Raw genomic sequence first — 26738 nt, 5'->3', positions numbered from 1 at the left:
TGTTTCAGCATGTAGAATCTGTGAAAGAGTGTACTGTACTCTGATTGACTGTTTAGCTACATTCAGAGCACGAGAACAAAAAACAAAGAGACAAACCGAGCAAATAGTGCAAGTCAAGAGGAAACACAAAAAAGCTGGCTGTCATTCATTCATTCATTCGGCCTAGTCCCTTTATTCATCAGGGGTTGCCACAGTGGAATGAACCACCAACTTATCCAGCATACGTTTTACACAGCGGATGCCCTTCCAGCTGCGACCTTTCACTGAGAAACAACCATAAACACTCATCTGCACACATATATACTACAGCCAATTTAGTTCATTCACTTCACCTGTACCACATGTCTTTGGACTGTGGAGGAAACCGGAGCACCCGGAGGAAACCCATGTCAATACGGGAAGAACATGCAAACTCCACACAGAAATGCAAACTGACCCAGCCAGAACTCAAACCAGCAAACTTCTTGCTGTGAGGCGACAGTGCTAACCACTGAGCCACCGTGTTGCACCCCGGTTGTCATTTCATCACATTTTTTAAATATTTGCAAATAATATGGATTATCAGACATAATTGCACAAGTGAATCTGTCAGTGCTGAGCGAGAATTACTGTGAAAATATTTCAGAAATGCTGCTTTGTTTACAGTTTGTATGTGTGCAGCACTAGGTCTGGTTTACCTTTATGGAACGATACCAATACTGCCACCTTCTGGTAGGGACAGATACTTTACATGTCTTGTGCAGGTGCAGATCATATTTTATTTTCTCATTTTAGTAATCTGACGTCTGCCTTTTGGTCCAAATGTGGTGACAAAGTAAGTCATTTTTAGTCATGAATTGATTTATGAGATGTTGATCTCTATTCTGTCAAATTTTTATGTTGAAAATTCGACTCTACAGTTTAACAAAGTGACTTTTATTGACATTTTAGCAGTTTGAAATAATTTAATGTATAAGAAATAATATATGGAGGAAAAAGTCTGTAAAATAACAGAAATGTACTGAGAGTTTATTATAAGTTTTTGTACTGTATGTACAACACAGACCCAGACATTATATCACTATTAAAATTTTAATAAAAGTCACTTTTTCAAACTTTTCAAGGTTAAAAGTTGTTGGAAGAAAGATCAAGGTTTCATAATGCAATTCAAAAGCATGAATAAAAAAACATTCAATTCACCTTTATTTGTATAGCGCTTTTACAATGTAAATTGTGTCAAAGCAGCTTCACATAGAAGATCATAGTAAACGGAAACAGTGTAGTCCAGTTTTCAATGTTCAAGTTCAGTTCAGTTTAGCTCAGTTCAGTGCGGTTTAATAATCACTACTGAGAGTCCAAACACTGAAGAGAAAATCCATGGACGCGCAGCTCTACCGGTCCCGAACCATGCAAGCAGTGGCGACAGCGGCGAGGAAAATACTTCACCAATTGGCGGAAGTGAAGAATTAAAAAACCTTGAGAGAAACCAGGCTCAGTTGGGCATGACCATTTCTCCTGTGGCTAAACGTCTTGTGTAGGGCTGCAGTCTAGGCGCTGGAGAAGCTGGAGGTGAGCGAGACTCGTCTGTCCCCAGAGCATAACAGGAATCAGTCTCATGCTCTCCACTCCTCCATGACCACCACAGCAGCTGCTCAGGATACGACCTGGTCCAGGATTATGGAAACCTTGGGATCATCCCGTCGCTGCTTTTGCATCATATAAGTGGCGCTGCATAGTCTCTGAGGGCCTCGGGATGAGTATCCCCAACATGATACTCATGAAAAACATGAACCACAAAATATGGAAAACTGCTAATTGATGGTGTATGAAGTCACCCTTTTCTCCAATAAAATAGCATTTTTGTAGTTTTTACCACAAGACTATGATGATATTGTTTTCAATAACTTGCATTTGTTAAAAGATTGTGCTTTCAGGCCCTCAAAATTTCACTGTCTTGTAAAAGAACAGCCAGAAAGCATTAAAAACACAGTTTTAATAGAAAACACTGTTATGTAAACACCTCATCTAGTTTGTTTGCTCTTTAAAATTTGCCTTGCTGTAACTCAAACAGTAGCGCACACTTGCGACTCATTTCCAGCAAATGCACAAACTAAGAAAACCTACCAAATGTAAATGTGATGCTAATGAATATGCACAAACATTTCATACAATCTGTCTATAACCAAGCTCTGCTCTTCTTTCATTCCTCCACCTCTCACTATCTATTTGTCAGCAGTGTGTTTGTGCGCTCGAGGTTGTGTTTGTGTGTGTGTGTGCTCGTACTGGAAGTAGCAGCTGTACAACACTGCTGTGGATGATTCTAAATGCATCTCACACTCATAATGACAGGAGAAGTGTATCCTCCGTCAGTAACCCGACCCAGGGGGAGGGACTGCACCCATCTGTTCCAACACAGTGCGGGACGCCCCCCTCTCCACCCCTTTACCCACCTCCTCACACACACACACACAGACACAGACACACAGGACCCCGTACTATATGCACAGACAACCACACACACACACACTGAAGCACACACCAGGCGCCCCCTGCTTTTGGGAAGGGGACTCCACAATCTGTGCTCTAATGAATGAGTCTACCTGATTCCAGAAGCCATTTGAACAGTAATAGAATCCGTTTCCTGATGATTTGCTCCCGAGGGCAGAGGCTGAGAGCTCGAGGTGGTGCCATTAAACAACATTTTACCTAATAGAAATTAAATATCTCATTCCAGCCGCTCGCGAAGCAGAGCTTTGAGAATATCCATAATCGAATTAACTCAGGATAGACTTTGTGAGAGATGCACAGGCCGATATTTGCAAGAGAAGCACTTACAATGTGTGTAATGTGCTGCTATTCACTGGTAATCAAAAGTCTTGCAAGAAAAAAATGTGGCTTGTTGTATGTGGCCTTTTTAAAGAGATACTTCACTCAAAGATCAAAATGTACTCACCCTCCTCTTGTTCCAAATTTCTTGTTTTTTTCTGTTGAACACAAAAGAAGATATTTTGAAGAATGTTGTAAACCTGTAACCATTGGCTTCTATTGTAGGAAAAAAAGTATTTTGTTGGCTATAAAAAAACCTCTAGCCTAGTTTAGAGCAAGCATTATGTTTTTAGTGAGATTGTGTCATCGGTCCATAACAGACCTACTGTAGGCATGTAGGTCTATTATGTTTACTAAAAAAAGATATTTTATTTGAGTTTATCACCAAAACTATAAAAAAAAACTGTATTAAGCTTTAAAAAAAACAGCACCATATCGGGATCAGATCTGTAACATCGATACTCAGAATTTAGGTATTGGGATCGGATCAGTTTAAAAAAAAAATGGTATCAGTGCATCCCTAGTTTAACAGAAAAAAATGAAACTCAAACAGGTTTGTGACAAACAAAAGGCAAGTAAATTAATGTAGAATTTTCTGTTTTGGGTGAACTGTATCCCTTTAATGCAAGATGCTGCTGGTGACTAGGACATTCTACCAGAAATGTACATTTTCACTTATAAAAAATGTGACAGGGCCTGACTTAAGCTTGTCGTCCTCAAAAAAAAATCATACAAAATTAAACATAAAATCATACAATTCAATGATAGAAAGCATACTTGAGCACTGTTAGCTTCTCCATCAAATGATGCCATTTCAAAGCCTTCAAGGTGTGTTGCATGCATTTTATTTTAAATTTAATGCAAATGTTACAAGACTGACAGAAACATGGGGAAAAAAAAAAGTCCCCATGTATTTTATTCATAATTTCATGTTTTAAATCAGTTGACGTGAATAAAAACTTAGTCTTGCTATTTGTGAAGTTTTTTTTTTTTTTTTTCAATGGCACAGTTTTAAGCATAACAAAACTATAAAAGCTGTAAATTTTTGGGCTAAGGACAAGGACAATAATAGGGTTTGTACATTTGTAAAGTGTTTTTAATAAAGAAAAAATCTGAGAACCAAATGAATGACAACTTCCTTTTAAGAACAACTCCCAGAAATCAACCATCAGTCCATTTTAGACATTTTGGGTTGAAATACTTTTTATTTACTGTATTTATGCTTTTTTATTTTTGTTTCAAGGACAGATCATGTACAATTCTGGTAAAAATGTCCCAACTCTTTCCATTACTCTACAATCCTGAAAATATGGTGACTATCCAGATGCTGAAAAAAAACCTTTTCATTATTTATTAGTAGAATAAAATTTATATAATCAGGCAAAATATGTGTGAACATACACTTTGCCACAATTTTACAGCTATTTAGTGGATGATTCAGTGGATGAGGATATTTACTGGAAAACGAACAGTAAAATACTACATCCATTCTTTACAGATCACTACTGTAGTATGTGCTGAATTGTGGGTAATTTCACAACTTCTACAGTAACCCAGTAAACAATTTTATGTTTAAAAGATGTCTAATAGACACCTAAACGTAGACAGCTTGGCTAAAACAAGGCTAAACTTGAGCTGTCAGTGAAAATCTACTAGACGTACAACAATAGCCCAAAACTAGACTAGGGACATACACCCAAAGCGCTTCACAATAATGAGAGGGGGTTTCTCCACACCACAAGAAGTGTGCTGCATCCACTTGACTGATGCGATGACAGCCACAGGACTGTTTATTTAATGACTAGTCTAGTTTTCTGTTCTAAGACGTCTACTAAAATGTCATTCACAGCCCAAATTTAGCCTCGTTTTAGCCAAGATGACCATGTTTAAAATGTCAACAAATAACAATAAAAGTACTGTAAAGTGGCATACTGTAAGATTGTGGTAAAACAATGTGGTAAAGAGCATTTTACCATAAAAGAACTTGCGGTAGGCGAGGCAGTGGCGCAGTAGGTAGTGCTGTCGCCTCACAGCAAGAAGGTTGCTGGGTCGCTGGTTCGAACCTCAGCTCAGTTGGCATTTCTGTGTGGAGTTTGCATGTTCTCCCTGCCTTCGCGTGGGTTTCCTCCGGGTGCTCCGGTTTCCCCCACAGTCCAAAGACATGCGGTACAGGTGAAATGGGTAGGCTAAATTGTCCGTTGTGTGTGAATGTGTGTGTGGATGTTTCCCAGAGATGGGTTGCGGCTGGAAGGACATCCGCTGCGTAAAATCTTGCTGGATAAGTTGGCGGTTTATTCTGCTGTGGCGACCCCGGATTAATAAAGGGACTAAGCCGACAAGAAAATGAATGAATGAGAACTTGCGGTAAGGCTATTTTAATGCAAAATGAAATTGCAGTAAAGCCCTGCTACTGTAAAACACATTTACAGGTAAGTTACTGTAAAAAGACAGTTGCAGTAACCAGCAAGTTACCGCAAAAATACAATAAAATGTCTAACATTGTCACGGGATATTGTAATTAAAATGAATTAACAAAAATAAAGTGTGATTAAGAAAGCACTTAAAGAGATAGTTCACTCAAAAATGATTATTTACTCACTATTTACTCTCCCTCAAGTGTCCAAAGCTTTATGAGATGTTTCTTCTGTTAAACACAAAAGAAGACATTATGAATAAAGCTGAAAACCTGTAACCATTGACGACTTCCATAGTATTTGTTGTTGTTTTTTGTTTACTATGGAAGTCAATGGTTACAGGTTTCCAACTGTATTCAAAACATCTTTTGTGCTTAACAGAAAAAAACAAACAAACTCATAGAGGTTTGAAACAAGTGTGCAATTATGTGCAAATTATGACAGAATTTCCTGTCACGTTATCCCTTTAGAAGTGTGTTTTAGTGTATTTTAAAATAATAAGGTCCAAAGTATGAAAATTGATCAAACACTCAAATTTAGGATTTATTGTGGTGCTCTGTTGATTTGGCACTGTTTGAAATGTTTGTTTTTTTAACTAAAATGAATAGTGGATGTTCAGCCAATGGGTGAGATGTGAGAAAAGGTGCCTGGGTTGTGGGTATGTTTGACAAGGTCAGAGCCACATGATACTTCAAGACCAATCTGATTTGCAAGTGCTCCCCCTACAGGTCAGCTTTGAGAAGAATCTGGAATAGCATACTTACATGCAGCTTGTAAATGTGCTCAGCCTAATGTGCATTCAAAGTATCATGCACAGAATTCAGAATCGTACAATGCAGTCCAAAATGAATTGGAAAATGATATATGCATTATTTGTTGCTAATGATAAATCAAGGATGAAATGTCTCAATTTTATATACAAAAAAAAAAAAAAAACATTAACTGGAAGTAATCAAAGTAGTCATAGTAAATAACATCTATGTTAATGTTTCAAACAAGTTTCAAACGTCCCATTGTCAGCCAGCATAAGTAATATATGTATGCAAAAATTAAGTGACACATTTATTTTCACCTCTATGTAGAATACATTTAATAATATGTGAGCACACAAAATTGTATTATAATTTGTATGATTTTCACTTACAAACACGTCTTGCTGACAAATAGGTAAAACCTTAGTCTGAAGAATGACAGCAAAGTATAAAGATTTACAATTAATTAGTAATTAATTTTGAGTCTTAATATAATCTTTGAAAAAATTGAATATACAAATAAATCTAAAGATAATTAAACAGAAAACATTTTTATGAGTCAAATCAAAACTACATTTGAGTTTTAAGTCTTTGACTTATATGATCAGTAAGATGTTTTTGCTTTATCATTATTTTTTTTCTGTAACAATTGAATGCTTTTAGCCATCAGTGTCACATTAAACTGATCAAAGTTTTCTAACAACCACTCAGCAAATATTCAGCTTTCCACATAGGTATTAAGACGAAATATGATTTTCAGAATGATTTCTAAAGGATGACACTGAAGACTGGAGTGATAACGTACACACACATCACGTATGTTTCAGAAATATTTATTCATTTTCCTTTGGCTTAGTTCCTTGTTTATCAAGGGTCTCCACAGAGGTATGAACAACCAACTATTCCAGCATATATTTTACGCAGCGGATGCCTTTCTAGTCATAACCCAGTACTGGGAAACACCCATACACACACGCACTCCTACACTACAGCCAATTTAGGTCATCAAATTCACCAAGCCCATGTCTTTGGAATGTGGGGGAAACCAGAGCGAGAGAGAACGTGCAGACTTCACACAGAAATGCCAAATGGCCCAGCTAGGACTCAAACCAGCAACCTTCTTGCTGTGAGACAGAGGGCTAACCACTGAGCCACTGTACCGTCCTTTTTAGAAATATGAATAATTTAAAAAAAAACCTGATTTAAAATTTCACACACTGCTGTGCAGGTTCATCAGTAGTTGTAGAGCTGGTACCAGAGAAAGCCAGGCGTATCATAATGAGCAGACTCAGCACTTGCATCTCTGCGTGCATTGTGAAACAACAACAACAACACACACACACACACACACAAAAACATCCATCTGCAAGTGTCACATCAGCCTCGGTGAGCCCTTTGATGGGTGGTCACAGCTGGGACCCGCTCCGTGGTGGAGGTGCCCCAGAAAATGCTAAGTGGGGCACGGGAGCGCACAATGCCATCTGCGGCGTGCCAGCCCTCTTCCCCCCGCATTCACTGGCATTTCTTCATCAACACAGGCCAGAGGTTTCTGCAGCACCAGACCTGAATCCACAATTCTGCTGGATCAAGCCTACAGTACTGTATCCAACAGACTCTCTGCTGACCACATCTGACCCTCTTCTTTTTGACCTGCGACCCTAAAATAGGGAAGACCAAACAGCATGTAAAACTAGATCACAATAGTTTATAGTATATATTTTGACAAAGATATCAATGAGGATAATTCATAAATATCTACTGAGAGGCAAAAACTTTTCTGAGAGGCAAAAAAAGCATTATCTACACTATGAAATATTCTTAATGCCTTAAAGTTTTTAGTTAAATAAATAATTAAATAATTAGCTTATTTCGTTATCTCAACATCAATCAAACGGATTAAAAATATTACGTAAAACTTTGTAAAACTTAAAATTTAGTCGAAACCTGATTAACTTATTTTAAATATGTAAAGCAACAAAAATATATGTTGTCTTGTGTAACCCCGCCGGTCCTTTGCCACCCAACCCTCTCCGAGCTGGTTCCGAACCGGCAACCTTTCACATGGGAGTCGGTTGCTCTAACAAGGAGGCTAAAGACCATGGCCTCTAGCATCTGTCGCTAGAGCACCTTTAGAGGTCAGAAGAGTGAGGTTTAACTGCACAGCACTTACTAGGTGGGCTCCGTTACACTTGACTATAAGGCATTACAGTTTTTTCAGTGTATACAGTGCTTCCGGAAAGTTTTCATAGCACTTCACTTTTTCCACATTTTTTTTAGATTACAGCCTTATTTCTACAGTAAATGAATTAAATTAATTTCCTCACAAATCTACACACAATACCCCATAATAACAATCTGAAAAAAGATTTTTGGAAATTTTTGCAAATTTATTAAAAATAAAACACCTGAAAAGTCACATGTACATCAGTATTCACAGCCTTTGCTCAATACTTTGTTAATGCACCTTTGGCAGCAATTACATCCTCAAGTCTTTTTGAATATGATGCCACAAGCTTGGCACACTTGTCTTTGGGATTTTTTGCCCATTCCTCTTTGCAGTACCTCTCAAGCTCTATTAGGTTGGATTGGAAGCAATGCTGTACAACCATTTTCAGATCTCTCCAGAGATGTTTAATAGGATTTAGGTCTGGGCTGTGGCTGGGCCACTCAAGGACATTCACCGAGTTGTTAAGCAAGAGCACTCTGAAGCAGGTTTTCAATTAGGATGTCTCTGTACATTGCTGCATTCATCTTTCCCTCTATCCTGACTAGTCTTCCAGTTCCTAGTGCTGAAGAAACATCCTCACAGCATGATGCTGCCACCACCATGCTTCACTGTTGGGATGATATTAGCCTGGAGATGAGCGGTGCCTGGTTTTCTCCAAACGTAACGCCTGGCATTCACTCCAAAGAGTTAAATTTTAGTCTCATCAAACCTGAGAATTTTGTTTCTTATGGTCTGAGAGTCCTTCGCCACTCTGCCATACAGTGGATTGGTGCACAGTTGGTTGTCCTTCTGCAAGGTTCTCCTCTCTCCACAGAAGAATGCTGGAGCTCAGACAGAGTGACCATCAGGTTATTGATCACCTCCCTGACTAAGGCCCTTCTCCCCCGATCACTCAGCTTAGATGGCCGGGCAGCTCCAGGAAGAGTCCTGGTGGTTCCAAACATCTTCCACTTATGGATGATGGAGGCCACTGTGCTCATTGGAACTTTTTAAGTAGCAGATATTTTTCTGTAAACTTCCCCAGCCTTGTGCCTCGAGACAATCCTGTCTCAGAGGTCTACAGACAATTCCTTTGTCTTCATGCTTGCTTTGTGCTTTGACATGCACCGTCAACCCTGGGACCTTATATAGACAGGTGTTTGCCTTTTCAAATCATGTCCAATCAGCTGAATTTACCACAGTTCTACTCCAGTTAAGCTACTGAAACATCTCAAGAATGATCAGTGGAAACAAAATGTACCTGAGTTTAATTTAGCGCTTCACGGCAAAGGCTGTGAATACTTATGTATATGTGACTTTTCAGCTATATATATATATATAAATTTGCAACAATTTTAAAAAAAAATCCCTTTTTCACATTGTCATAATGGGGTGTTGTGTGTAGAGTTTTGGGGAAATAAATCAATTGAATTATTTTGGAATAAGGCTGAAACACAAAAATGTGGAAAAAGTGAAGCGCTATGAATACTTTTCGGATGCACTGTATTTTTACTTTTAAACAAAAAGTAGGGTGTTGAGAGGCCTATAAATAGAGTATTTTCAGTGCTGTAGGACAGTTAATGTGAAAATATTAATGTTTGGAAATAAATCATGTATCAAGACTTTAAGCATTTGGTGCTCTGTTGCACACCACTACCAACACAACAATATGAATATTAAGTCATCTTAAATTATTAAATAATTATTATTTACATTATTTTGAAGTGGCCACAATATCAGTAATGTGCATGTGCATTATCATGATAAATTCAATTATTGAATATCAGCATCTGTCTAAAATAATGCAAAGATAATCAAATGTTTATCAGCGTATAATAAAATTGTTTGCTTTCTTCCTTAATCTGTGAGATGAAGCCACATCATGAATTCATTAAATTATGAAGTTATTTCAAAACCTGATGTTATGAAGTGAATTTGGAATAGGAGTATGTCAGGAAATCTCTTTGTAAACATTCAAAGCTGTATCACACACTTGCTACTGTACTACCTTTATTCACTGCACGGACTGATTTTCCGTCTCGCTGTACAGCCCTGGATAAACCAGTACCAGATTGTAGAGTCAGATTCCAGATTGTAATCGTCATTATCGCAGCAAAACTAATTCTGATTGTTGGAATTTTTTTTGCAAATGATATCAAAGTTACGTCACTGCACTGTAATGTAAACTGCACAGCATATAGTGCACACTGGGGAAAGTCTTGACCTTGTTTTGTGCAGCCTGAGCAGGCCGAGGACAAGAACGGTTGCAACTCATATTCTTGATTAAAAATGCAAACAGCATGCAAGTATAAATTCTGCTTTACAGCCAGGACCATATGTTCGGCTTAAGCCATTTGCCAATGCCTGGAAAAGGGTACTAAAGGCAGTTTGGAGTGGTTTAAAAAAAAAGAAAACATTAACTCTTTCTTTTCCACAGTCACTGAGAGGAAGGGCCATGCTCTGTCCATTCTGAAAGACTGCAGCTTGGAAGACTATGATGGGTATGTACACTTCATAATTTGTACTGATGGTTAAACAACACCCACCCACCTACCTATACAAACTTGAAATAAAAATGTATACAAATTAAAGGGTTTAAATAAAAATGTTTATTAAATGCTGATTTTTTTTTGTTTGCCATACAGTACAAAAATAAAAATAATTAAAATAAAATATACATTAACAAACATCAAACAAAAAATAATTACTAAAACGTAAAACTTTTAGCCAAAAATATGAAAACTATGTGATAATAAAAACTGAAGTATTTAAAAAAAAAAGTAAAAGTGTGTACAAAACATTATAAGTTATATTAGTTATAATTATGTATGCACATTGACAAAATTAAACTAATTAAATTACTAACTAAAATAAATAAAAAATAGAAATTATAATTAACATTATAATTAACATTAAAATTATAATTAACTGAACACTATATTCATTTAGCTTAAACTAAAAACTGAAACATAGTAAAAAGTTGTAGACCTATATTCTGCAGTGGAAAATAATAAAAAAAATAAAAACAATGAAAAAATGCTTAAGATAAATAATAAGTATAAAATAATAAATTAGAGGGATGGATGGATGGAATTCAAAAAAAATTAAACTTTTGCTATCTTTCTGTGTTTTGTGAAGCCCATAGCTTTGTCATTTTGGGAGTTGTTTTATTATAGAAAATCAAAGTGCTGTTTTTCATATTGAAAGTGAATGATGCAATTACTGTCAAGCAAGATTAACAAATGCATTTCAGTCCCTTCTTCACAGAAAACTGCACAATAGTGCACACAATACATCATATGAGTTTTACTTCCACTGATACCAGGACACCAATCCTGACATTCCACTAAATAAGAGCAAAAACCAGTGATCTGTATTGTCCTTATTCTTCAATCGTTATTTGCGATTTTTTAAAAAAAAAAAGGTTGTCCACACTCGGTCCTGGAGGGCTGGTGTCCTGCAAAGTTTAGTTCCAATCCCAATCAGACACACCTGGGCTAGCTAATCAAGCTCTTACTAGGCTTTCTAGAAACATCCATGCAGCTGTGTTGAGGCAAGTTGGTGCTAAAATCTGCAGGACACCAGCCCTCCAGGACCGAGTTTGGATACCTTTTTTTTAATAAATACCGATTCAGTCGTCTATGGGAGAAATTACTACAAATAATAAACCACAGAGAACAGTCAAACTACTTGCTCTACAAACAAGTGTTTGCATGTCTATACAGACAAAGCAGAATTTTACTGTTACATTGTTTAGATTGTATTGGCATCATATGAATTTACTCAACATGTAATTTAAGTGGCTAAACAAACACCTAACTTTAACAAGTGATGTTTTGTAAACAAATGTTGGGAGGAGCACGCGCAGAAGTTTCAGTATCGAATACGTCATTGACAATTATTCTATTATCAAATCAGTTCTTGACCAAACCTCTATATATACCAAGGCTGTCTTACCTGCTTCAGCATCTCACAACTTTAGCATCCCTCCACCACCCCGACACCTCACCTCTTAAGCATTACATTCCCGGGGGAAGCGTTCTAGGGCCGGGATAAATACTTCGCTCGAATCCCAACTCCTCTCTGTTTCCTGATAAGGGGAATAACTCGAGTTGGGGTGTCTCCCTGAGCTCAGAGCCCACTCCCTGGACAGCACGCCAAAGACGCCTTATTCTTAAATGATTGCAAGTGTGAACTCTTGAAGTGAAGTTTATTCATAAACTGATTTCGAGAGGATCACATGCTTATGATTTATCACGGCCGGTCCCGTATTTGCTTATCACTATCTTCCAATCATATGAGCCCTAAGCTACTATAAATAACCACAGTTTTCAGCTCATTTTATCTACGTTTGGAAGAAACCCCCCTCCTCCCCTATTCTTCTCCTTTACCTCTAATTGGGCGGCACGGCGGCCCAGTGGTTAGCACTGCGAGCCCCACAGCAAGAACACTACCGGCCCTGGTCCCTTAGGGCCGGTGGGTGTTTCTGTGAGGAGTTTGTATGTTCTCCCCGTGTCCGCGTGGGTTTTCCCCGGGTTCTCCGGTTTCCTCCCACCATCCAAAGACATTCAACACGTATAACAATCAAGCATTTGTCTAACCCCTCTGTTCCCTTAGCTACCGCAGTTGAGGAGTTCTGAGATCCACCGAGCTCAGGCTCCCCTCTGGCTCTGCCAACGGGAGGAAGCCCCAGGCTCGAGGATCCCTTGAGCTCGGGGCTCTCTCCCGGGACAGCATGCCAAACAAGCTTTTATAAATCATCAGCTAAGTGTGAACTCTTGAAACAGCTATAAAACAAATCAGAAAAGGCTATATTTAAGCATGCTGAAAAATATGATTCTTTCTTATCAACCAAGTTATTGGGTTGCAAACAATTTATATGGGCTGAACTTAAATTAAGTTGAACAATACTAAATTTAATTAGTTTGTTTAAATTCACCCCATATAAATTGTTTGCATCCAGTTCCCTTAAATACAAAGATTTTTTTTTTCACTGAACATTGTAAAAAAATGGTTCCACACAATCGGTTTGTGTTGAAGTGGATTGAACATAAAACAATTAAGTTGTCCTTCCAAAAAACTCAATAATTTTTACCTCATTTTAAGTAAGTAGCAAATTTATTGAACTTGTTGAACAAAAAGCAAACCATTTTTTGAGTGTACGCATTCATAAAACATTTCTGTGATATGCTATCCATAATATAGGTAGTTTTTGCATCTGTTTTTTGCCCTTTAGTGGAATGTCAGGATTGCAGTCCTGGCAGAAACACATAAGCAAGACTAGCCCTTCATTTGAACGGTGTAGCGTCTCTTTAAAATTCCACTAAAGATGGCGTGGATTCAAAGCCAGATGACAGAGTAATCCCGCCTCTCTCTCTTGAGGTGACATTTAGTCTTAATAAATAAAGCAGGCCTAGTGTTCTGGACGGAGGGAGGAGAGGTGGATTTCTGCAAAATGAGTGATAATACTTTGATTGGAGCGGCTTGCCGCAGGGCCCAGTGCGCGGCTCTCCGGTAGATCAGGTCTCTCCGGTGCGGCTCGGCAGGTGGCTCCTTAATTACCTGTTCTGGAAGCAGTGATGAAGTACCGCCATCCAGCCGACCGCGGGCGCGGGGCATCGCTCGGTCTCTCTCCGCGTGCTCCAGTACTTCTCACAATTAGCTCCTCTTAAATATCTCCGGCCCCGGCTTAACGCTCATCCGTTACCGCCGCCCCACTGCTCGGCTGCATCCTCTGGGCTCGGCGGGAGGCTCGTGCTGGGTCTGGCGCGGTGCTCTTTGATTAAAAACACAGCGTGCGGGTTCACGGCTGTGACAAAGGGACAAGGGCACGCGCCGAGCGGAGAACACGTTCACGGTGAACGGTGATTAATCTGGGCTACATATGAAGGTGGGAATTAAGAGCGGCGGCGTTCTTGAGAATCTACAAATAAAGAGATCAGATCAGACTGATGAACTTCATAGGAACATGATGTGTGACCCGCGACCACAAAAGCATTCATAGGGGTCACATTTTTTGGAACTAATATGTAGCGCGGTTAATGCATAGATTGTTACAGAACAGACCTGTAGCCAGCCTGGACAAATGGGGTATTTTTATTTTATTTTTTGTCTCAAAATGTGTACCTTTTTGCCGTTATTTGCCTATTTTTTAATTTACTTATGAAATTTAAATACTGCATTTGCATTAGTGACATTTAAGCACCTCTTTAGATGGATTAGCTTGTTGGGTGGTCATAATAAATCACAGTTTTTGATGTACCAAAAATATTTCCTAAAGATTTAGAATAAAGAAATATACCCCCCCCCCCCCCCCCCCAAAAAAAAAAAAAAAAACCAAACTTGTTTTTAAAATCAAAACTTATTACAAATTATTAGGAAAAAACAGGAATTTGTTAATATTTTAAATTAAAAACTGGCCAGAACATTCAACTTTCCTCAGTCAGAATTTGAATTATTAAAATAAATAAATAAAACAGTAATAATATTAGAGCTTTAAACTATTTTATAGGCTGTCTTGTCAAAAAGTACATTTGAAAATTCCTGGATAACAACATTAGCCAAATTAGTATTTAAATTCATTTTAATATTTGCTGCTTTTATTGTTTTTTTTTGTTTGTTTTTTGTTTTTTTGTTTCAAGAACAATGTCTAAAAATTAGAATAAATGTTATTTGTTTTCTCGGTCACACTTTATTTTGATGGTCCGTTTCAGTTACATTGCATCTAAATGCTAACTATCTCATTAGATTATAAGACTGTTAGGTTGGGGTTAGGGTTCATGTATGTTGACATGTACTTGCAAAGTTTCTTATAGTCAGTTAAATGTCTGTTGAAGGAGCAGTATCAGCAGATGATAAGCAGACAGTCTACTAATACTCAGATGGACCATCAAAATAAAGTGTTATCATTTTCTCTATTTAAAAACCAAAGGTCAGTAGTAAAAGATGACTTCACTTCACTCAAATTGTATGTATTCTTGCACAGCTGGATGTTGAACTCATGAAAATAATTAATATTTGTTTGCATTGGCCAAAACTGATTAGTTGAAGTCACCACAGCCAACAGCGGATTCTGCTTGGTCTTAAAGCTTTTAATTTTATGATGGCATAGCAAACAAAATAGGACAAATGAACTCATGTACAAGACAATTCTGGACCTTTGTTAGTGATGGGTGGGTATTTCAAACTCCACCAAGTGCTCCTGTTTCCCCTACCAAAGACATGCGCTATAGGTGAATTGCAAGGTAAACTGTCTGTAGTGTGTGTGTGAATGAGTGTCCATGGATGTTTCCCAGTGATGGGTTGCAGCTTGGAGGGCATCTGCTGCGTAAAACATATGCTGAATATGTTGGCGGTTCATTCTGCTGTGATGACCCCAGACTGATAAAGGGACTAAGCCGAAAAAAAAGTAAATGGTGAATGAATGAATGTTACCAAAAGAAAATTTACTGTTAACAATGATTGTTCTTTATTGGCATCAATGGTTCTATCGAGAAACATTCCAAGGTACATTTTCATCATGAAAAAAAAGTGTTTTAGTGATGGAAAAGTTATTTGTAATCAAAGTTATTAGACTATGAAAAGGGTTATTTGTAAAACATTTCACTGAAAGGTTTTTAGGAAAATAAAAAAGTTTTTTTTTATGGCATGAGAGGAAAAAGCTTTGTTTCTTCCTGTCACTTTTTTGAAGAGTGTATAAATATAGTTGCAATTAGCGTAACAAGATGCATTGTGACAAGACGTAACAACACAAACAAATAAATAGAAAAAGACACTGAACAGACGTATGGTATACAATTGAATATGTGGTAAGTAGCCTACAGTTTAAAAAAAAGTGGGAGCAGATTTTATGCTTTTATAATTTTGGAGCAGCATTAATATTTAGTTTTATTGACCTGAAGCCATTTTTGCATTTATGCCAGACTTATCTTCTGCTTTGCGTCCATTAAAATATTGAAAAAAAAAAAGAAAAAGAAAGTGAAAAATAATGAAGTGTTTAATTTTCTTTACCATCTAAAAAAAAGGGGAAAAACAAAACAGAAAATATTATTAAAATATTTATTATGACTGAAAATGCTTTAACTCCTTAATGTTAAAATGAAGTGCGCTCACCAAGGCTGCATTTGTAATCCAAAATACGTAATACTTTCAAATATTATTATAACTTTAAATAATTGTTTTCTATTTTGGGCAAGGCAGTGGCACAGTAGGTAGTGCTGTTGCCTCACAGCAAGAAGGTCGCTGGTTTGAGCTTCGGCTGGGTCAGTTGGCATTTCTGTGTGGAGTTTGCATGTTCCCCCTGCGTTCGCGTGGGTTTCCTACGGGTGCTCCGATTTCCCCCACAATCCACAGACATGCTGTAATGGTGAATTGGGTCGGCTAAATTGTCCGTAGTGTATGAGTGTGAACGAGTGTGTGTGTGTGGATGTGGAGATGGGTTGCGGCTGGAAGGGCATCCGCTGCGTAAAAACATGCTGAATAAGTTGAATAAGCTGAATGGATTAATGAAAGGACTACAAGAAAATGAATGAATTAATGTTTTCTATTTTAATATGTTTTAAAAGCAGTTGTGTTGGTCAAATCAGCTTGTGAAAATGTCAAACAAATTAGGAGTAAACAAAAGTGTATTCAAATGCATTTAAATGTTATTTTAAAATATAGGAACAACTGATTCACAGACTCGCAAAAATTGTATACTCTGAGTTGCCTAATAATAAGTAAATAAGTAAATAATAAGTAAGTTATAATTCTAATGTACCATGACTATAATAAAACATTATATATAATTTACATGTACACTAAAAATGATATTATCAAATAGCCATGAAAGCATGTTTTTAGTTCATTGTAACAAAATAAGTTAATCATGTTCTAACTTAATTGTACAAGTTACGCAAGCAGTTTTAAGACCGTTTAACATAATAAAAAGTTCAATATAATCAAAGGTGAATTTGATTCAGCTTAAAAATTTAATGCAACAAGGATTCTTTTTTGTGTTGTCATAACTAAATGGCATTTAAAATACATTTTTTCATAAATAAAAAGCAAAAGCCTTAATATCAAACACATCTAAAAAAGAAAAGTGAAAAATTAACCATTTTCAAAAGTTTGAATGCATGTTTTATTACAAAGAATGTACATATTTATTAGTTAACGATACATGCCACTGAAAAAAAGCCGTTACTAAACTACACAATATGTCACTAAATATACAGTAATTCATCTAATGAGCTCATATTTAGATTAGAGAAGAGACTAAACCTACTGTATAATCTGGAATGAGAGAAATTATTTTAATATCAAAAAGAGGCATCTTACATCATATCTCTGCACTTAAGCTAATCAATTTGATTAGAGATAATAGATTATTCCTCCTCCTGTATATTGCGGCAGTAATTCTGCAGACCTAACACTGAGGATAATGTCTGTGTGCAATCTCGACATCAGTCATGATCGGTCTGCATATTCCAATTTCACAAAGCTTATTCTTTAGCCTGGATTATAGAAATGATGCTCTGATGATTTTGTTGAAATTTAATTTTCGGCATGACAAATCACTGAGGGTATCTAAGCTACTTAACCCGACGACGAACAAAAAAAGAGAAAAAATGATCACTCTTTCTGTTGTTTGCTAAACAGGATAATCTTCAAGCAGGGAATCTGTGTCAGTACTATTGTTACAGCCTCATGGGGCACATTTCAATTGCATGATGTGCACAGAGATGCACACAACAAATGAAAACTGCCATTATTTTTAAAAAAGAAACATTTCTAATTAAATGAATATAATGAAAAAAAAATATAGATAGATAGATAGATAGATAGATAGATAGATAGATAGATAGATAGATAGATAGATAGATAGATAGATAGATAGATAGATAGATAGATAGATAGATAGATAGATAGATAGATAGATAGATAGATAGATAGATAGATAGATAGATAGATAGATAGATAGATAGATAGATAGATAGATAGATAGATAGATAGATAGAACTGGAAATATTCCTCAGAAATTTTGGTCCATATTACATGATAGCATCGCGCAGTTGCTGCAGATTTGTCATCTGGCCATTCTCCTCTGACTTCTCAAGGTATTTGCGTCCACAAAACATGCCGCTCACTGGATATTTAATCTTTTTTTCGGACCATTCTCTGTAAACCCTAGAGATGGTTGTAAATGTAAATACCAGTAGATCAGCAGTTTTTGAAATACTCAGACCAGCCCGTCTGGCACCAACAACCATGCCATGTTCAAAGTTACTGAAAAAATGGCTGAAGGTCATGTGACCATCAGGAAGAATGCAGCATTGAGTTTCTGCCATGTGATTGGCTGATGAGAATTTCGCTTTAACGAGCAGTTGGACAGGTTCACCTTATAAAGTGGCCGATGAGTGTATATACATTTAATTTATCATTAATACATAAAATACTGGGCTGAAATTTACCAACATTCTGTATTTATTTGACCAAAAACCAACGTTAAATAATTGTTTATAGATTTTTTTTCGGACTTTTTTTTTATGACTCTTATTATATATATATATATATATATATATATATATATATATATATATATATATATATATATATATATATATATATATATATATATATATATATATATTTTTTTTTTTTTTTTTTCAACTTAAACGAAAATAGAAAAAATTTAAACCTAAATTAAAATAGTAAATAAAAAGATTACTTAAAACTTAGTGCTAATGATAACATTTTTTTTAATAAATAAAATTGAATTGTAAAAAATGTAATTGCCACCTAAACCATTTTAATATCAACTTTTAAATCAGTTTTTTTATAAAAATATAAATTTATTTTTTTTAAATCAGATTTTATCTTTCTATTCCAATTTGTTGGTAAAGCACAAATGTTTAAACGATGGCTGTAATAAGGTTAACACTGCTTTAACTGTGGTTTTAATATTCATGGTAAACCCTAGAGATGGTTGTGCATGAAAAACCCAGTATATCAGCGGTTTCTATAACACTCAGACCAGCCTGTTTGGCACCAACAACTATGCCACATTCAAAGTCACTTAAATCACCTTTCTTCCCCATTCTAATGCTCGGTTCAATATATATATATATATATATATATTAAAATAATGGGTTTAAATTAACCAAAATTTTGCATATACTAGGCCTAAAACCAAAGGTGAAAATGAGGTTTTATTGATTATAATTTTTTTTTTTTGTATTGATAGACTTTTTAATTAGGAAACATAACATACCTAAATGGCAAAATTAAAATATATATAAAGTTATTTAAAATTCAGTGTAAATAATTGAAATGTATTTAATGATTAAGTTCTAAAATTGTATTCCCAAACAGGGCATTTATATTTCAATTTTTAAATAAATTATATATATATAATATATATATAATATATATATATATATATATATATATATATATATATATATATATATATATATATTTTTTTTTTTTTTTTTTTTTTAATCAGAATTATGTTTCTATTCCAATTTGTTCCAATGTTTGTTTTTAAATGTTCATGTTAAATAACATTTTATTGCAGTTTTAGTTATTTAGTTACAAATGCAGTCTGTACAGTAAACAAGTGAAAGTCAGTTAAGTGAAGTATTTTTGCTCATCACAATAACACTGACTTTAAAACATCAGTAAACCTCAGTAGGCTTTTCAAAGTGCTAAAAAATCCACTGCTCCTGATTTTACATTAAATAGCTGACAGCTTGTCGAGAATGATCCGTAGGGTGTTTTATTAGAAAGAAATGTTAAAACACCATCAACACCTCAGCGAAAGCAAAAGAAAGGATACTTTCATAATTCCACTTTTTTCCTTCATTTTTCTCCTGTCAAAGAAAACGTGTTATCGCGCTCTAAACTCAGTCCCCTGTCCTCAATCCTCTGAACTCCATTAATTAACCTCTGAAGAATTAATTCCACAAAGGTAATACTAATCACACGTTTTTCATTAATAGATCATCACTCATTAATTACTCCAGCGACTGATGCTTCCTCCAGTTTAAATGGAACGGTGCTATTTCAGTTACGTCTCTCATGAAGTCACGGCATGTGCCACACAAAATAGACGTTAAAGTGATGGCACGTCAGCCACGGATGCAATTATTCACCTCACACATTTATGCTAATTATCAGCACTCTGAATGTAAAGAGCTTATTTGTGCAATTTTTACTGCCATCACATTGACTGCTGATAGACAGCAAGTGAGATAAGTGCCACAATATGAGACGTAGGGGAATGTCACGAAGTTTGTCAGGTTATTTTTACATTACTTTGTTATACTGTCAGCTCACAGAGACTCTTCATGAGAGTTGAAAATAAGACATTGCTAGAGTCTCTTATAAACATATTTATTCAGACAGATTGCTAGTACTGGGTTGGTTGGACCTCCCTTTGCCTTCATAACTAGCTTATTTTATTTGTATTTTTTGTGACATACACTACCTGACAAAAGTCTTGTCGCCTATCCAAGTTTTAGCAACAACAAATAAAAGCTTCACTTCTAGTTGATCATTTGGTACCGAAATAAAATATGATCATGCCTTGATTTTTAATTATTTAATTAGGACAGTAAGGTCTGGCTTTACTTAGACGAAAGTCACTTAACAGAAATAATGTACAGTATAGAATATAAAGTCATGGTGCAGTGGATAAACAATTAATATTGTGTATGACTCCCATGAGCTTGGAGGACTGCATCTATGTCTTAATAACTTATTAATAAAGTCATCTGGAATGGCAAAGAAAGCGTTTTTGCAGGACTCACAGAGTTCATCAAGATTCTTTGGATCCATCTTCAATGCCTCCTCCATCTTTTTCCATACATGCTCAATAATGTTTATATCTGGTGACTGGGCTGGCCAATCCTGAAGCACCTTGACCTGTTTTCAGGAACTTTAATGTGGAGGCTGAAGTAAGATAATGAGCACCATCATGCTGAAGAATTTGCTCTCTCCTGTGGTTTGTAATGTAATGGGCACCACAAATGTCTTGATCCTCAGGCTGTAGATGTTGCCACCACTTTGCAGATATCTTGCATGCCCCCATACTGAATGTAACCCTAAACCATGATTTTTCCTTCACCAAACTTGACTGAATTCTGTGAGAATCTTGGGTCCATGAGGGTTTCAACAGGTCTTCTGCAGTATTTGTGATGATTGGGATGCAGTTCAAGAGATGATTCATCTGAAAAAAATCTACCCTCTGCCACTTTTCCAAATAATCAACTAGGAGTTATTATGTTTTGCTCTTACAGCTGGGATCGACAGCAAGATTTTTGTCAGATTGTGTAGAGTTCATTCAATAAGCTGCTAGAAAATTACTCAAAGATTTTGGTCCACTTTATGGGCTTTCACACTGGGTTGTTGTAATAAAAACTTAGTTATAGGAGCTAGCCACAATTCCTGCACCGATACATTTAAAACATATGATTCGATTCATGCCTTCTGATTGGTTTTCAGGACATAGCAGCATTTGCTGTCAAAGGCAAGTGGCGTTTAGCAGCTTTTGCCAACCAAACTGTTATTTCTGAATGCGCTGACACTGGGATTTGAATGATTTGAAGTAAATCTATTTGTTGAACATATACTACGTGCCTAAAGCATTCACTCAGTGTCATTAAAATTATGCGCAGCGATGCTACTTTGAATGAGTCCAATTTACTAAACATTAAACGCCAACTATGTTTCACGAAAGATGAAGTTAAGATGCCATTCTTTTATTCCACATGGATGCTATGAGGATAAACAAAAGACCAAGACCATAAGTATGGTGAGAATAAATGAATGACAGCTTCTAAAATTGTCTGAGGGACATCTCCTTTTTGCCTAGTTGACCTACTTTGTGTTTTATTTGCTAATTTAAGCAATTTTTAAAAGATAAATATAATGTATAAAATTATATTATGTATATTACTTTGTAATACCTATACATCTGATAAGCTTTTTATATTAATGGACAATGCACAGATATTGATCTTTCACAATGCTTTAACACTACATTATTTGAATCTACCAAGCTTAGCTTGCAATGTTTACATTGTTCTACTTGCATCTAAATCCCAAATATCAGATCATAGCAGAATGAACCGCCACTTACTTGACAGATTTCTGTATTTTTCATTTTAGGTGGTTTATGTAATGTGTTTTATGTTTGGTAAACTAATTTGTAATTGCATCTTTGGTAATTTTCAACTAATTACACTGTCTTGTCCTGACATGTTGATTTAGAGGGTTTTGCAAAAAGAAGCACAAGTGGATTTAGCTGGTTTTGATGCAAAAGAAAATTAACTAAAAAACAAAGAATTGTCTAAAGTAACATTTTCGAAAAAAAAAAAAAAAAGTATTTTATTTAATAGCTAATATCCTTATCATTATCAGTAAAATGAATTTCTGAACCTATTTATAGGAGCCTGATAAAAAATGCTCACTTACAAGAAAAGAAGTCTGACGGATTTAGAAGGTTTTGCATCTGACCTGTTTATTTGTTGTACTTTCCCATTCACTGCGCTCTGAGTTTGTCCAACTATGACGACTTCCATTGCTGAGAGACCCTGAAATGTGAAAAGGGTCCATTAAAAATGAAACAATGCCTGCTTTAAGGGTCTAAAAGCATAAAAAACTCTCAAATCTTTGAGTTCATAGTCTGTTGATCTTGCAACTGCTTTAGCACTGAGATGCCTGTTTGGGAATGCATGCAACACTTTAACACTAAACCCTGGTTAATGTGAAATGAGGCTCATCTTGACCCATCCATCATCAGCATAAAGCTGTGCATTGTGTGTGCGTGTGTTTGGTGAGGCCTCTAGGTTGAGGCTTTGACCTCTGCAGATGAAGATAAGGCACAGTCTCTGACACCTGCAGAACGGTTTGAACACTGACCCACTCCATGAGAGGTGAATAGGTGAACTCAGATGTATCGCTTAATATTTACTATCCCGATTTGGCAGATTCGCAGCGTCCTTCGAGGCTTAACATATATGGCGGATCAAAACATTGCAGGCAGATTTATCCCAAACACCTGCGACTGCAAGGTCACAGAACTCATTTTGTGAGTGGCATGACTACTTGCTTATTAGTGGCGGCCGTGTCCGCTAAACAAATCTATTTGTGAGATTGTACAGTATTGCTAAAGGGCATTTCTGAATTAAATGTAATCAGCTTTACTGGGCTGTGTTCATTTATTAGTAATGTGCTTAAAGCAGATTAGTGGGCTCAGCCGTTTTTAATGATTTATTTTGCTGCTGAGATCTGACAGATTTTCCGCTATTCTTGAAAAAAAAAGGACATTTCCCAATTAGAATACATGCCTCCCGCTCAACACTTCCATGGTTTAATCTATTGTTCGGTGGGAATTATCATTTTCATTAATTGAAATGGATTCCTCTAATAAAGATTTGCCAGGAATTTTTAATCATATTTAACCTTTATAATCATTTAATATCTGGATGCTATTTAGGGGGAAGGTCTGGTATTTAAAAAAAAATCTGTCAGAAGATGACATTTTTAACAAAATCTATATTGACTATGCAACCTTTTTATTAGAGTGTAAAAGAAGGATTAAATGTTTGCATGCATGTATCATGTTATTACTGTTATTAGCCTTTTTATAGTAAAAGAGAGACATTCGTTTAATTGTTAAAACATGAATAACTCCTATAGTGCACCTCTTTTAAATTTATATTTTAATAGGAAACTTTACAATATTAAATTTGTGCATATACATTAGATTAGTCAGTACTGAAGCCAAATCTGGAGCTTATCAAACAAAATAACTTACTATAACGGTCCAAAACACTAGTACACTTAAAAACACTAGTACATAAAAAAAATAGGAAAATTTGAATTTAATTAATTTGAAAGAAATTGCAATTTAGTTAAAATTTTGTAGGCTGTAATTTTTTTCCCTAACATTTTGCTTGAATTTAATTGTATTATCTTTCAGTTTTTAAATAGTTTTGTTTAAATGCACCTAAATACATTGCCTATATTCACTGAGAAACAGAGAAAAATATTTATTTTAAAAATGCCATGTACTCAATGCTGAACACTGTAAATAAATATACACAGTTGAAGTCAGAATTATTAGCCCCCGTTTACTTTTTCCACCAATTTCTGTTTAATGGAAAGAGGATTTTTTCAACACATTTCTAACCATAATAGTTTTAATAACTCATTTCTAATAGCTGGTTTATTTTATCTTTGCCATGATGACAGGAAATAATACTTTACTAGATATTTTTCGAGACACTTCAATACAGTGACAATATACTAACGTGATATTTAAAGGCTGAACTAAGTTAATCAGGTTAACTAGGCAGGTTAGGGCAATTAGCCAAGTTATTGTATACAGATGGTTTGTTTTGGAGACTATTAAAAATATATAGCTTAAAGGGGCTAATAATTTTTAAAATAATTTAAAACTGCTTTTACCCTAGTCTAAATAAAGAAATATGACTTTCTTCTAAAGAAAAATTATTATCAGACATATATGTATACAGTATACTATGAAAATTTCCTTGCTCTGTTAAACATCATTTGGGGGGAAAAAAAAATCAAAGAGGGGCTAATAATTCTGACTTTAACTGTATATAATTAAAAACATGGGTATATAAACTGGTGGGATTCTTGTGAAAATGAAGCATTATTATGTTTACCACTAATGTATTAATAAAACAAAATAATAATTATTTGAAATATAAAAATGCACACAATAAAGTACTTTGATAGTAATAAAATACAATAATACATTACTAAATAATAATACAGCGATAATAAAATGTTTAATATTTATGATCAATTTTTATAACTATATGTACATACAGTCGAAGTCAGAAATATTAGCTCGTCTGTTTATTTTGTTTCATAAATTTCTGTTTAACAGAAAGAAGATTTCTTCAACACATTTCTAAACATAATAGTTTTAATAACTCATTTCTAATAATTTTTTATTTTTATTTTATCTTTGCCATGATGACAGTAAATAATATTTGACTAGATATTTTTCAAGACACTTCTATACAGTGTAAAGTGACATTTAAAGGCTTAACTAGGTTAAATTAGGGTGGTTAGGTTAATTTGGCAAGTTATTGTGAACGATGGTTTGTTCTAGACAAAAAAATTAAAGCTTAAAGGGGCTAATAATTTTGACCTTAAAATGGGTTTTTAAAAAGTTTAAAACTGCTTTTATTCTACCCAAAATAAAACAAATAAGACTTTCTCCAGAAGAAAAAATATTATCAGACATACTGTGAAAATTTCCTTGCTCTGTTCAACATCATTCGTCAAAAACAATTAATAAATAAAAATAAGGGGGGCTAATAATTCTGACTTTAACTATATGTTATTTATACTTCATGTATGTAATTTATAAGAGCAATTTGAGCACCAATAATAACCCTATTACAATTCTTGTCATTTAATTAAATTCTTTAAATTAATAACTCACAATTTCTCAGCAACAGTTAAATATATGGAATAAAAAAAACAAAAAACATTATATTACTCAGCAACAGTTCACATTTATAAAACCTTACTATTAGAAATACATATCAAACATTTCCTAAAAACCTTTTTGTTTTGACATTTCATTCCCTTATTAAAAACTATGCATTGTTGTTGTTATTTTTATTATTATTATTATTACAATTTATGCAGTTCAAAACAGACCGAATGCACTATGAGGGTTAGGTAATAACGTGCTATTTTTCTGGCCATGTGTAATCTGTATATTCACTCAAATACTGGTCCATATGGACTTGCGTTTATCCTCATCTGAGTGAACAACAGTCTGATTGTTAGATGTGTGTTCTCCAGCCGTTGGCCATGCCCGACTCACCGCCATCTTCTCTCGCTTTCCACAGTGTGGTGTGTGTTGGGGGAGATGGCTCTGTTTCTGAGGTGGCCCACGGGTTGCTTCTCCGGGCCCAGATGGACGCTGGGAGGGACACAGACTCCATCTTCACGCCTGTCCAAGCAGCACTTCCTCTCGGCGTAATACCAGCAGGTGAGGATCAGGGGTGGTGCGTCTCTTTCTCCTGCAGCTGTTCCCAGATCAGCCTAAAGTCCAGATCCTGTGTGTGAGAGTAAGAGTTCAGTCTTCGCTGAGTCAATGCGATTTCACCATTGACCCAGTTTATATTCAATTCAATTCAGCTTTATTTGTATAGCGCTTTTACAATGTAGATTGTGTCAAAGCAGCTTCACATAAATGGTCATAATAACTGGATCATGGTAGTTCAGTTTTTAGTGTTTAAAGTTCAGTTCAGTTTTGCTCAGTTCAGTGTGTTTAAAATCATTACTGAGAGTTCAAACACTGAAGAGCAAATTCAAATTTATTTCATTATATGCTTTTTGGTTGTTTTGTGGCAAGTTCTCTGAATGCATACATACATACACACACACACACACGCACACACGCACACACATATATATATATATAAATATATATATATATATATATATATATATATATATATATATATATATATATATATATATATATATATATATATAAAAATATGTAGGTATGTGTTTATA

At 35.4% G+C, this 26738-nt stretch overlaps 1 protein-coding gene and 1 long non-coding RNA gene across 2 annotated transcripts in view; one reads left to right on the top strand and one right to left on the bottom strand.

Moving 5' to 3' along the window:
* cerkl (CERK like autophagy regulator) overlaps positions 1-26738 on the top strand; it is a 195910-nt gene that overhangs the window by 71230 nt on the left and 97942 nt on the right. Inside the window, exons 4-5 of the mRNA NM_001089474.1 lie at positions 10615-10678; positions 26063-26205. Of these exons, the coding sequence (NP_001082943.1) occupies positions 10615-10678; positions 26063-26205 (207 nt within the window). The remainder of the gene's footprint in view (positions 1-10614; positions 10679-26062; positions 26206-26738) is intronic.
* On the bottom strand, positions 4071-14036 carry LOC141376196 (uncharacterized). The gene is made up of 2 exons (XR_012385607.1): positions 13740-14036; positions 4071-7629 (listed from the first exon to the last, which is right to left on the bottom strand). It is a non-coding gene; the product is annotated as an uncharacterized lncRNA (long non-coding RNA).

The sequence above is a fragment of the Danio rerio genome, chromosome 9 (genome assembly GCF_049306965.1).
Source record: "Danio rerio strain Tuebingen ecotype United States chromosome 9, GRCz12tu, whole genome shotgun sequence".
In the NCBI taxonomy this organism is placed as follows: Eukaryota; Metazoa; Chordata; class Actinopteri; order Cypriniformes; family Danionidae; genus Danio; species Danio rerio.
Note: the sequence above shows the minus strand (reverse complement) of the source record. Positions and strands in the feature narration are given on the sequence as shown.